At 39.4% G+C, this 12,387-nt stretch overlaps 1 protein-coding gene across 2 annotated transcripts in view; it reads left to right on the top strand.

Moving 5' to 3' along the window:
* The window catches only part of LOC123375913 (serine/threonine-protein phosphatase 2A catalytic subunit alpha isoform), a 75,273-nt gene that overhangs the window by 14,597 nt on the left and 48,289 nt on the right, over positions 1–12,387 (top strand). The window contains exons 8-12 of one of the 2 annotated variants that reach the window (XM_045027328.1): positions 3,990–4,143; positions 7,167–7,513; positions 8,454–8,547; positions 9,496–9,658; positions 10,888–10,985. In XM_045027328.1, the coding sequence (XP_044883263.1) occupies positions 3,990–4,143; positions 7,167–7,513; positions 8,454–8,547; positions 9,496–9,658; positions 10,888–10,985 (856 nt within the window). The remainder of the gene's footprint in view (positions 1–3,989; positions 4,144–7,166; positions 7,514–8,453; positions 8,548–9,495; positions 9,659–10,887; positions 10,986–12,387) is intronic. The other variant, XM_045027326.1, reaches the window with a different exon arrangement.

Below are 12,387 nucleotides of genomic sequence, written 5' to 3'. Positions count from 1 at the left end.
TATTTGTACAGCTGGTATATTTTATAAAAGTAAAAATAGCAAATTAAATGGAAGAAATCCTGTTATGCAAAGCACTGATATAATTACAGAAAATTAGAAAATACTGTCAAGAACAGAAATAGTAATGTATGAAGCTACACATCTAACTAGAAAAACAGTACTGTATAATTATACGCGGGGGTGGTAGCGCTGTCTATTATTAAGGTTGCCCAACACGTCTCATTATAAGACCCGGTTTTCAGTTGCTTATGACGTTGCCAAACTTTAACTGCTTGGGCTGCAATTTTACATGCCAGGTGTCTACCACTGGCTGAATTTTTCTCAAAAATTTCAGCAAAAATGGTTCAGTTGTTTCTGAGACTGAAGCAAGGGAAAATATGTTGTTTTGCCTGTGTCAAAAAAATCCTGGCAACTTTTTTCTTTGAGCAGCACTGTCACACCCATGCTTTGAGAGCAGGGACTTGAAATTTGTCTCAGGAATATGCTTTTTGCTATTGCAGTGAAAATCCATCCAAGTCTGAGCAAGTTATAAGCCTTTGCAAAATGGCAGTTTGTGCGTGCTTAAGACTTCTTTGATTTTAGTAGCTAAAATCTCCAAAAATTCCATCCTCACTGAGCATACTTCGTCCACTCAGAGCTCCTAGTGCTGACCAGACTCTGCAGACTCAGAGCCACAGAGTCCCTGAGCATGTTCCCTCCTGCCCAAAGCTCAGCGGCAAAACTGGGCTTTCCCTCTAATGGCTCCCATCTGCTCTGGGCTGAGGTGGGGCCAGGCACTGATACTGAGAGCAGGGAGCCTGTCTCTTCCCTGCCTTCAGTGACCACTGGTCTCCTTACTGGCACCCAGGCAGCATGGAGGAGGAAGCCACCTGAGTCAAATGCAGTGGGGACAGACAGAAGCTGGACTGCGGGGTGGGAAAAGAGTAAAAAGGGGCCAGGAGTCTGGTGAGACTGGGAGAGGAGGGAGAGAACTGGACTTGGGTGGTCAAGCAAACTGGGACTGGTAATTGTGGGGAAGGGAATGCTGGGACTGGGAGAGAGGAAAGGCTGGAGCTGGGGAGGAGGGTCTGGGACTGGAACCTGGAACCGGGTGGAGTGGGAGGCTGGGCAAGGAGATTAGGACTGGATGTGCAGATGGAGAGAACTAGGAGTGGCAAGGGGAGTTTGGAACTCAGAAAGCAATCTGAGAAGGGGAGAGTAGGACCAGGATGAGAAACCTATGGAAAAAATAGTATGTGATCATGTTATTAAAGACTGTATCGTAAAACATATGCACCAGGGGTCCGAATTAAGGTTGCCTTAATTCTGGCATTTCCTAACCTTTTAGAGCTTGACTTTGCAATCTTAAAAATGTTCATATGAATTTTTTTGTGTGTAATAAATATGTGTAACACAATTGACTTAATATTGCTGTTGAAATCTTAATTTTTGCATTTCCTTATATTTACTGAATGTAATTGTGCTAAAATTATTTAAATAGGTGTTGCATTTAATTTTCTACGTTTTTTTTTTAAACTAAGCAGGAGTGAAAAAAGTGATTGGCTGTGCTTAACAGTGTTAGCATTTAAATGGTCATAATTAGATATCTTATAATTTGTTAGGAGTAGAAACAAAATCATTATACCCTTGGAAGGGGAAATTACCATCTTCCTGTTGAGACTCTTACTTTTAGCCCTAGCTAATTGCAAGATATTAGAGCTTAAAACTGTGACACTTTCATCTACAGAAAAGCTGTTTTAGGCCACATTTAGACTTTTTGGGCTCTCTTTTGCCCTTGTATGTTGAACTCATGGTATCTAAGGCATCTGAATTCATAGGTGGATGAATACCAAAAATATTTCCAGTCACATTTTAAAAACTCTCTAAAGCATTTTGGAAAATATGTTTTCTCTGACTCATGTGGAGGACATGATGGTGTGGGTAGAATAAAGGTTTTATCAACATTATTTTGGGATAGCCTGTATAATTCACTCTTAGTTTCATCACTCATCAGTAACGCAGCCATTCCTAAAACTTTACGTTATCCACACTCCTTTTATTACACCACCCTGGCCTGTTTTAGATAGTTAGCCAGTTATACCTATAGGACCTGGGCAGGTGCCCACTGAAGTTGATTGGATTTCTTCCATTGACTTCAGTAAGGCAACATCTACGCTATAGGCCTAAGCTTTTGGGCACACACAGGTTTCTGAGGTTATGAGCTAGGGGTGCGAGTCCCAGTTTGCATACACATTCTCTCACTAGCTCTCATTGAGCTAATGTGCTAAAAATAGTAGCATAACCAGGGTAGCATGGGCAGCGGCAAGAGTCAGCCTGGGCTAGCCACCCCGAGCGTGTACCCACAGGTTCTGGGTGGGTTTGTACTCGAGGTGGCTAGTCCGTGCTGCTGCTTGCTACTGTCCATGTTACTGCAGTTTTTAGCATGCTAGCTCAATGAGAGCTAGTGCGCGAATGTGTACACAAGCAGGGGATCACACCCCCTAGCTCTAAGTGTAGATGTAGCTTCAGTGTTGAATTAGTCATATAGAGAACAATAGAAAATGCACAAAGAGGTTCATAGCTTAAAGGTCACCATTTCTATGAGGGGAGGGGCATAATGGGTGTGCCACTTTGCAACCTCAGAAACCCAGGGGTTTGCCCCAAATCTCTAATTGCACACACAAGTGCCCACTAATTTGTGGTATTACCTGTTTTGCATGCATATACATGGGGTTTTTTTTTCATTGCAAAAATGTACAGATTTTTCCTGATACACACCCCCTCAGTGAAGCAGACAGAATGTCTACACCTAACACACTACAGCAGCACAACTGTGCCGTTGCAGCTGCACTGCTGTAGCGCTTCACTGGATATGTCCACACTTAAGACGCTACAGCTGTCTACACTGGGGGTTAGGTCACCTTAACTATGTCACTCAGGGACATATTTTTCACACCCTTGAGTGATGTAGTGAAGCCTACTTAATTTTTTAGCGTAGACAAGGCCAGAGTAGACACTACCTATGCTAAAGGGAGGGCTTCTCTCATCACTGTACCTTATACACCTCCTCGCGAAGCAGTAGCTAGATCAGCGGAAGAATTCATCCATCAGCCTAGTACTGTCTACACTATGAGTTAGGTTGGTATAGCTATGTCTCTCAGGGATGTGGATTTTTCACACCCTTGAGGGATGTACCTATACAGATGTAAGTTTCTAGTGTAGACCAGCCCTAAATGTTTGGTTCTTCAGAGCAGTTGTGTACAGTAATTTAAATGTTTTAGATTCTCTGTGTTGTCGTTTTGAGGAGAACTAGTGTCAGTCACCTTTCTGAAAAATGATTTTTAGTGTCCAGAAAAAAACAAAACAAAACATGAAATTAATTAATGGTTTGGAATAACACTATACTTTTCAGTTTGGAAGTATAACTAACTGCTAATTGTACAGTGGATGTAAATTAGATCTGATGCAAAACAATAGTGTGTGAATTAGATCAGTGTGAAATTTCCTTTTGCAGGATTAATTATGTTGGTGTCAAATATTTATAAAAAAAGAACTAAAGCATCTATTAAAAATCTTGCAAAACTGGCTAGATATATGTTGAATCAGTCAGACCTCAAAGGGATTTTGTTAATGTGCGATGCCAAGAAGTTTTCTTAAACTTTAGAACAATAAATAGATTGGTATATAATTTGTCAACACTAAAATTGAACTCTCTAAACGTGAATAAATTTTGCCTTTTGAAAAAGACTTTATAAGGAACATAATGTATTTATTAGCAAACATTTTTTTAAAATGTTTGTCTAAAGAGCCAAAATCAAATTTGTTAAAGATATGTCCTTTATTGACATGCTTTATAATTTTGCCAGATAGAGTTGCGTCATGCATAGATCTGCTCATGAGCTATTTGGCAGGTAAATTTGCTAATTAATGAGTTAGGTTAAGTATTGGCCATGAAATGTTAAGAGAAAAACTGTATGTATGAAAATAAAAAGAACATTTCACTTTATCAGATTCTTACCAGAACTGAAGGCTAAATTATTACAAGAAGCAAAGTTAAATTCTCTTTCAAAACTCAGAGAGAATAATAAAGAGATTGAACTAATAAAAGATGAAAAGAGAACTATTCACATTAATGCCTCTCAGAATGGTCCAGTGGTTGGGAAGGTGAGAATTATTTTTCTTAAAATATTTATTGCTGTATTAAAATTGTCATCTTAAACTGTATACCTACAATATAGAGGTACAGTAGAACCTCAGAGTTACAAACACCTCGGGAATGGAGGCTGTTCGTAACTCTGAAATGTTTGTCTGAACAAAATGTTATGGTTGTTCTTTCAACCACTGAACGTTGACTTAATTAATACAGTTTGAAACTTTACTGTGTAGAAGAAAAATGCTGCTTTCCCTCCTTTTTTTAGTAGTTTACATTTAACACAATACTGCACTGTATTTGCCTTTTTTTTTTTTGGTCTCGTCTCTGCTGCTGCCTGATTGCCTACTTCTGGTTCTAAATGAGGTATGTGGGTGACTGGTCAGTTCGTAACTCTGGTGTTCGTAACTCTGAGGTTCTACTGTAATAGATTGGACTGTGTCTCTGAAGTCAGTGTAGTTACAGTAGGAATGAATTTGGTCTGTTACATTTAGAGAGACGAATATTATCAAAATGAAACAAAATTGTTACTCCATTATCTTATATTCGTATATAGTCATTGGGACCCTGACTCAGCAGTCAATCTTGATTCAGCAAAGCTCTTTAGGGATAGACTTAGGGCACATGCTTAAATACTTTGCTGAACTGGAGTCTACATGTCTATAGTTAGAGTAAATCTCATGAAAAGATGATGAAAGAAGTAAGGGTCCTATGTGACTTCATTTAGATACCTTTCTAATTTACCTGCTAGCTACCTGTATATATAGCACTTTCTATTGCCATTTCTATCTTACAGATGTTTTGGGACAACAGTACCAAGGATTCTTCCAGTTGTAAAGTGGTCCTCAAACTAGGGAGCAAGGAACCGTTCCTGGTGATTTGCAAATTATTATTCATATTGTGGTAGCACCAAAAATGTGCTAGGCACTTTCCAAAGACAGATGAAAACACATACCCTGCCTTTAAAGGAAGGTTTGAGACCACTTTATTAGTTGAGGAATCCATAATATTAGTGTTGCTCAGAAACATCAGTAAGATACAACTAGCAACACCAGTACTGGAACAATTTGAGAACCAAGCAGTGAGGGGCTGAGAGGAGAGATGATCCAGGAGAGGCTATTTTTGTTATGAAGTGGTCCCCATGATGAAAAGGTCGGAGAATCACAGTATTCCAGAGACTAATAGTACTATATTAAAGGAACACAATCAATCTAAAATCCAGTCAATTTCAAAACATGAATTAAAAGTACTTTTTAAGTACTAAGTCTAAATTCACTGGCAAATTTTGTGGTTTTGTAATCACACTTCCCTATTTGTAAAAATGTTTTTTCTATTCTCTGTTGCTGTGTGAATGACCGACACAAACTAAATAAGAGATTGACTGGTTATAAAAAGTGGAATTGACTGTACACCAGGTACTGTCAAATGATAAAAATAAACAAAAAATAGATTATTATTTTTTCTCTAATTGCTTTTAGTTACAGTAAGTAATCTTGGGTGTTACTTGAAGTGTGATTTTTATGTTACTGCATGTCCCTTTAAAGCATGGCTATAGCTTTTTCTTCCCCTAGTTACATTTTGCAGGTATGGATAGGTCCTTTAATTCCAGACTCCATTTAGAGTATTAGAAAAATATATTCAAATCAGCAGTCTAAATTTAGTTCACATTTTGTTTTTCTCAGGCCACATCCTATTTCCTTGATGAAGGCATGTATTAAGGTTATTCTGCTGATGACATCCTGACCAGAAGCTAGTTGGCTACTATGTTAGGATACTGCAGCAGGTAAGTGATATTTTCCCCTCTCCTTCCCTTCTCTAGGTCTAGCGAGGGTGGACAGAAAGCCAGACCACAGTACTAGGACTCAGTTTGTGGGTGGGAAGCCAAGAATAGAAGTGAGTCCTCAGCGGGAAGGAAGCCTCTGACAGGACAGATGGGTGCTTCTGCTTACACACACACACACTCTCTCTCTCTTTCTGCTGAGTAGCTCCTGCTCTGTTGTTTCCTCTGTTGGCAGCATGCTTCCCTCACCAGCTGATCTACCACCTGCAAGAAACAAATCTGGGGAATAGGAGATTAGCTGGTGAGTGGAGCAGGCTACTGCTGGTCCAGGGAAGGGAGGCCTAGGAAGGAACTGAGTTCTGGCAGAAAACCCAGAACATTTCAGGGATAAAGGCTCTCCCCCACCACTGTGTATAGAAGTGGTTGTTTGGCCTGTCAGCAGCTTCCTTTTCTACATTTGCTTGGTTCATTTGTCCCACCACCCTCCAGTTAACCCTTTGACTGTAGTCCTAATAAGACACAGAGCAAGAGTCAAACCAAGGGAAATATGGGGTAAAACATAGTCCTAGTAGCTTGCTAGACCTTCATTTAAGAGATGGGGGAAATGTCACTTACCTGTTGTTGCAATGTCCCAGTATAGTTATTGGTACCCTGTCTGCTCTGGCCAGTCACCATCAACAGAGTAACCTCAGCCCCTGAGCAGACAGGGCTGGGAAAAAGAAAATAAGATCTCACATTAAACTACTGACTTGAAACTTATTTGTTGTTGTTATTAATTTTAAGCTGTAGCTAGAGTTTTATTCTGACATGTGGCTGCCAGGTTAAATAGTCCTTTCTTTAACACTTCCGTTTTTAAAAGTTTTCAAGTTATCAAATGGCAAAGGAGTTTTCCTGAAACAAACTTGGTGTTAGAAATGCAGTTTATATTTTCCTCTACTGGGACAGCAATATAATAGTTTATTATTATTTTAAAATGATCTTGCCACCTTGGTACATTTGACATCATCGTTTGATGCCTGAATTTGAAAAACCGAATTTACAAGTTCTAAAAATTGATCTTTGATGGTCTGAAAAGAGCATTAGGACTTCCAAAGCATAAACAATGGTAGGGTCCAGTCCTGCGGGGCAATAAGCACTCTCCACTCTCACTGAACTCAATGGGAATTGAAAGACACTCAACACCTCACGTGACCAGGATCTAGCAGACTAAATTAGGTGACATTTTATGTTTCACAGTGTATGTATATTTTGATGTAGTATCTGTTCCAGGATATTGAAAAGGACAAAAAATCAAAGGACTTAAAAGTAAAAGGTACAAAAGTGAAAGGAGGGAAACCAGAGATTCCAGAAATAAAAAAGATTGAACAAGAAGATGCAGTTAATCAGTGGGCTCCTTCCTCACAGAATCCTCCCAGTTTTCCTCAAGAGAGTAAACCTACAATCACTGATATAACGACCACTGTAGCAGCTAGCAACGATCCCAGCGGTGTGAAGGAAGATCCTCCACTAATAGCCGTTGGTACAACAATGCCACCTATCAATCCAAATTGTGGGAATCTTACTGCTGCAAATTTCAGTTCACCCTTCCCACACTCCAATACAAGGTTAGAGCCTATTGCTTATGTAATGAGGTAGTGTTCGAATGGACAGTTGTTCTTTATTTAATAACAGTATCTTTTGAAATGAATTATCACATTTATGTATCTAGTGATGGTTCGGTTAAATGAATGCTTCTTTCATTTGGTTAATATGCTGTATGACTAGGGCTAGCTAAAGGCCAGCTGTGGCTGTGACATTTCACGGTGCAGCCCACATGGATGCTTCATCTTAAGTACAGAGATGGAGCCCACAGAGATTACTTGTCCTGTCATGGATTGAGCCAGGTCAGGTCTCGGGTCAAAGATAGGACAAACCGAGATCAGTCATTTCTACAGTCCACACCTCTATTAAAATAAGAGCAAATCCTCTTTCAGAAGAAGAGGGTTCCTGCAATCTGCTTTTTTTTCCCAAATAAGATGTAGTCTTTCAGCTTTTGACAAGTTGGCAAAGTGGTCCTCTGGCTGGAGGGTGAGCACTGTAAAAGTGGCTGCAGCATGGTGGTGGGCATCTGTGAATATTATGGGAGATGGAGATAGATGCATGGTCAGAGGAAAGGTCTCAAGGCAGGAACTCCTGCATATGAATGCTTGCCCTGACAGTGACTCCCTCTATGACCTTAGATCAGTGACATTAGCTTTTCTTTTGTCTGTTTCCCTTCTGTACATTGGGGATAATATTTCCTATCACTCTTACAAGAGTGTTGTAAAAATTAATTAGTTAATATTGTTAAAATAATTAGAACATGAAATGTAGTGTTTAAATTCTAAGTATTACTATTAAATGGCGGCTCCAAAGCTGTGTTGAGGTGGTGCCAGACACCACTCCCACCAACAAAGCTAATCTAGAATACATTTGTGAATGTGCATGTTTGTTTACATAATGAGAGCACACCTCACTTACCTGATAATTAATGTTACATATTATAGTTGTATTTCTTTGTCATAGGCTACCTGAAAAAGCAAAGAAAAGGAGAAGCCCTTGGCAGTCAGTGGGACAAATAGGTCCAAACAACAGACAGGATGATGGGACTCTGGCTCAAGTATGTTTACAAAACTGGTAATTTAAAATTAAACCCTTTTTTCTCTCTTCCATAATATTCTGTATTTCATGCTACTGTCTTATCTGTTTATACTTTTACTGTTGACACATAATAAGACTTCTGTGTTGTGAAACTCTTATTTAAGGACAGGCCTAGTGGTTTCTGGAGACTCCCAGCTGGTGGTGATGGGCAGGGGTTGAGGGTGGAGGAGCAGCTCCAGAAACTAGAGTAAAAGAAATTCAGACTCTGCATGAAATGCTGGACCTATTAATGGATGTTTCACCATTGACTTCAGTGGATCCAGAATTTTGCCCTATATTCCTGAGAGAGTTTTACACTTTCATGTACATCTCTCTCACTAGTGTTGGGTTTTCTCCATGATAATCCTTGACCAATTACCATAATCATATCTTCATCCTGAGAACCCCACTTTTTGACATTAACAAATACACTAATTTCCCTGCAGAACTCACTTCCTATCTTTTATTGTGAAAACCCTGGTGGGGCCAAAAAATAGCACACATTTTTCTTTTGGTATGTCTCAGGTCAGCTGACCATTCCCACTTGCAAGGAGGTATGACAAAGTAATTGCATGCTTCTGTTCTTCATTTTTAAATTGGTAAGGTGGCAAACAATACACGGTGATGTAAGTGCCTATGTCCCTGAATACCGCCACCTGCAGAGGAGCCAGAGCTACATTATGATAGACTTTTTTTGAAAGATAAAAATTCTAAATATTCTCCTATCCCATAATGGTGATTCATAACTAGTAGTGATACATAGTTAGCTTCCTGTAGCATGTGAAGACCTTGGCTTTTGGAACACTATTGAAGTTTGAACTTTTAATATATTTTACTTCGTTTAGTTGGTGGTAACCTCTTGAAACATGCCAAGAAAGATATAGCCATATCACATACAGTTTTAAATATATTGTGATTTTCTGTTTAGACTCAAACAGAAAAAGTCACACTGTATGAACGAGCTGCTCAGATTGATCAAATGGCCAATATGAACCGAAAGAAATGCAGTATTTCAAAATCTGAGAAGAAAGACATCCATTTCCCAGAACTGCCAATAACAGCACAACAAAAGGAGCTGAAAGGAATAGAAGGTATGAAATTGTAATTGGCTTTGCAAATCTGCATCAAGTGCCAGTTGAAGAGACTTAAAAACCAGCATGTGATTTTTGGTGGAAGGTGCTGAGAAAAAAAATGCATCAAATTGGACAAAATCACTGCTGTGAACACATCCGAGTCTTTGGACTGGACAAGAGTCCTCATCTGCAAATTGAAGTTAGCACCATCTTTTAAAGAGGTCATTTATTTTTAACATATTAAACCTTAAAAATATAGTTTGGAATTTTTTGTCAGCTTCTTTTATTTTATTTGTATTTCCATGTATGTGAACTGCCAGACAAATGAGCTTCAATCAGGATTTCTAGGGAAACAAAGATATCTTCCATTGTTGTATGCAGTTATGTTGTAGCTGTGCTGGTCCCAGATTATTAGAGAGACAAGCTCAGTGAGGTAATACCTTTTATTAGACCAGCTTCTGTTGGTGACAGAGACATGCTTTCGAGCTTACACAGAGCTCTTCTTTAGGACAAGAGCTCTGTGGAGGCTCAAAAGCTTGTCTTCACCAACAGAAGCTGGTCCAAGAAAAGATATTACCTCACCTACCTTGTCTCTCTATAGAAAACAATGACATCTAGAGACTAGTTCAAGTAACAGCAGCTGTGTAGACAAATGGACACCCTTAGTAGCGTATCCGTAACTTGGTTCTTGTAATTAAAATGATCACAGTCTGAATTTAAATGGAAACTGTATCTGATATTCCAGGGGTCGCTGCTTGTGTAGGGAAAGCCCATGGTGGGCCGGGCCGGTGTGTTTACCTTCCAGCAGCTCCCATTGGCCCAGAGCAGTGATCCACAGCGAGTGGGAGCCGCGATCAGCCAGACCTGCGGACGGAGCAGGTAAACACACCGGTGGCCACTTCCAGCTGCTCCCATTGGCCTGGAGCAGTGATCCGCGGCCAGTGGGAGCCGCGATCAGCCGGACCTGTGGACGGGGCAGGTAAATACACCGGCCCAGCCCACGAGGAGCTTTCCCTACACAAGTGGCGACCCCTGTTTGAGAAACCCTGAGCTAGTCAGTCCTTCAGCATACAGTAACTGGTTGTCTTCTTCTGTAATCTCCATACTCAATTTTCAGTCTGACCCTGGTTTTCTTGTTCAACGCTGTTTCAAAAGTAATCAGTTAAACACAGAAGATGAAATTGAAGGAACATGTAGAAAGGAAAAAGTACAATATGCGGAAATAATAAGGTATCTGTTTGTAAAAGTTAAACAGGTAAAAGTGCTGAAGAGGGAGTCAAAGAAATTGGAAGTATCTAAAATACCATCTTTACTAAATGTGGATCAGAATCAAGAAAAACAAGAGGTAAATTAATACTGTATGTTTGTTTAGTAGAGAAATCGTGTGGGTTGGGCTATCGACTCACTATGTGAACATGAGGGAAAATTACTCAGTCTCGTGTCTTAGTAAACCTAGCTGGAAATTAGATAAAAACTTTTAAAATCAAGAGCTCATTAAAAACTAGATATTGTATCTAAGTTTCCCTTGTTCAGTAACTTACAAATAAGTATGTTGCATAATTAAATTTGTAAATAATAGATAGCAGTTATTAGCCATATTTCTAACACAGTAACCGAAAATATAACTCTATAACTGCTTCAGAATGTAGTACATCATTAAGAATTGGAACTTTACTTAAGATGAAGATAAATGACTACAACTGGCAAACAACTGATCTACTGTCAGAATCCATGACTGCAGAGAATATGTTGAACTTAATACACAATAAACTAGTTCAGACCTGGTGTAACCAAGTGCCACTTTATTGACTTTACTGAGCTGGTCTTGATTTTGCTCACTATATCCCCAGATACTCCTGCAGAAATGCCTTGCTTTCCATTTTCTGACAATGCAATCAAAATAGGTTAAGAGTTAAATGCTACTGTTTGGAAGGCTCAGAAGCAGATCTGCCAGTTTTCTGAGGATCTCTGCACTCAAGCAGGGCATCAAAAATCAATCCAGATCTTTCCCTGCTTGTAAAGGGAAGAGGTTTCCAAATTTGCATTGCAACTAACACATAGTAATTATTCACCCCAAAGCTAGACAAATCTGATATAAGGATCAGAGTATGATGTTCTAGTTGCCAAACACAGAACAAGTTCCTTCGCTATTTCCCAGCCTAAATTTACACACAATTGTAATACTTAGCATATCTGTAGCAGTTTATAATTTTGAAACATTGTACAAATATTAACTGATTCAACTTCAGAATATCTCTGTGAAGCAGCAAAGTAAGTATTATTTTCTCCATTTTCTAGAAGGGTAAATTGAGACCCAGGGAAGATAAGCACAAGTAGCTTGCCCAAAGAATCACATTGAATCAGTGTTAGAGCTGGGATTAGAGTTCAGGAGTTCCTGGCTCTCAGTTTCATTCTGTTCTACTAGGTCATGCTGTATCTCAATATCATAATTAGGTACTATATCAAATCCATTTGTGTGTGTGCAAGAAGACCAGGATTTCAATAGATAATGCATTGTTCCATGATGGATCATTTTTAGCATAAACAATATTTAATAGAAGGGCAAGATCTTACACACTGTCACCAATAAAAAGAATAAAGGTCATGCATCTCCGGGGTGCTGGAACAATTTGTATAGTGGGCATGCTGAGAGCCACTGAACCAAACTGAAAATCCTGTATATGATGGAAACCACTTCAAGCCAGGGGGTGCAGCACCCTTAGTTCCAGCATCTATGTGCATCTCTT

This window comes from Mauremys mutica, chromosome 8 (genome assembly GCF_020497125.1).
Source record: "Mauremys mutica isolate MM-2020 ecotype Southern chromosome 8, ASM2049712v1, whole genome shotgun sequence".
Classification (NCBI taxonomy): domain Eukaryota; kingdom Metazoa; phylum Chordata; order Testudines; family Geoemydidae; genus Mauremys; species Mauremys mutica.
The sequence above is the reverse complement of the archived record's forward strand: the minus strand, read 5'-3'. Positions and strand labels throughout refer to the sequence as shown.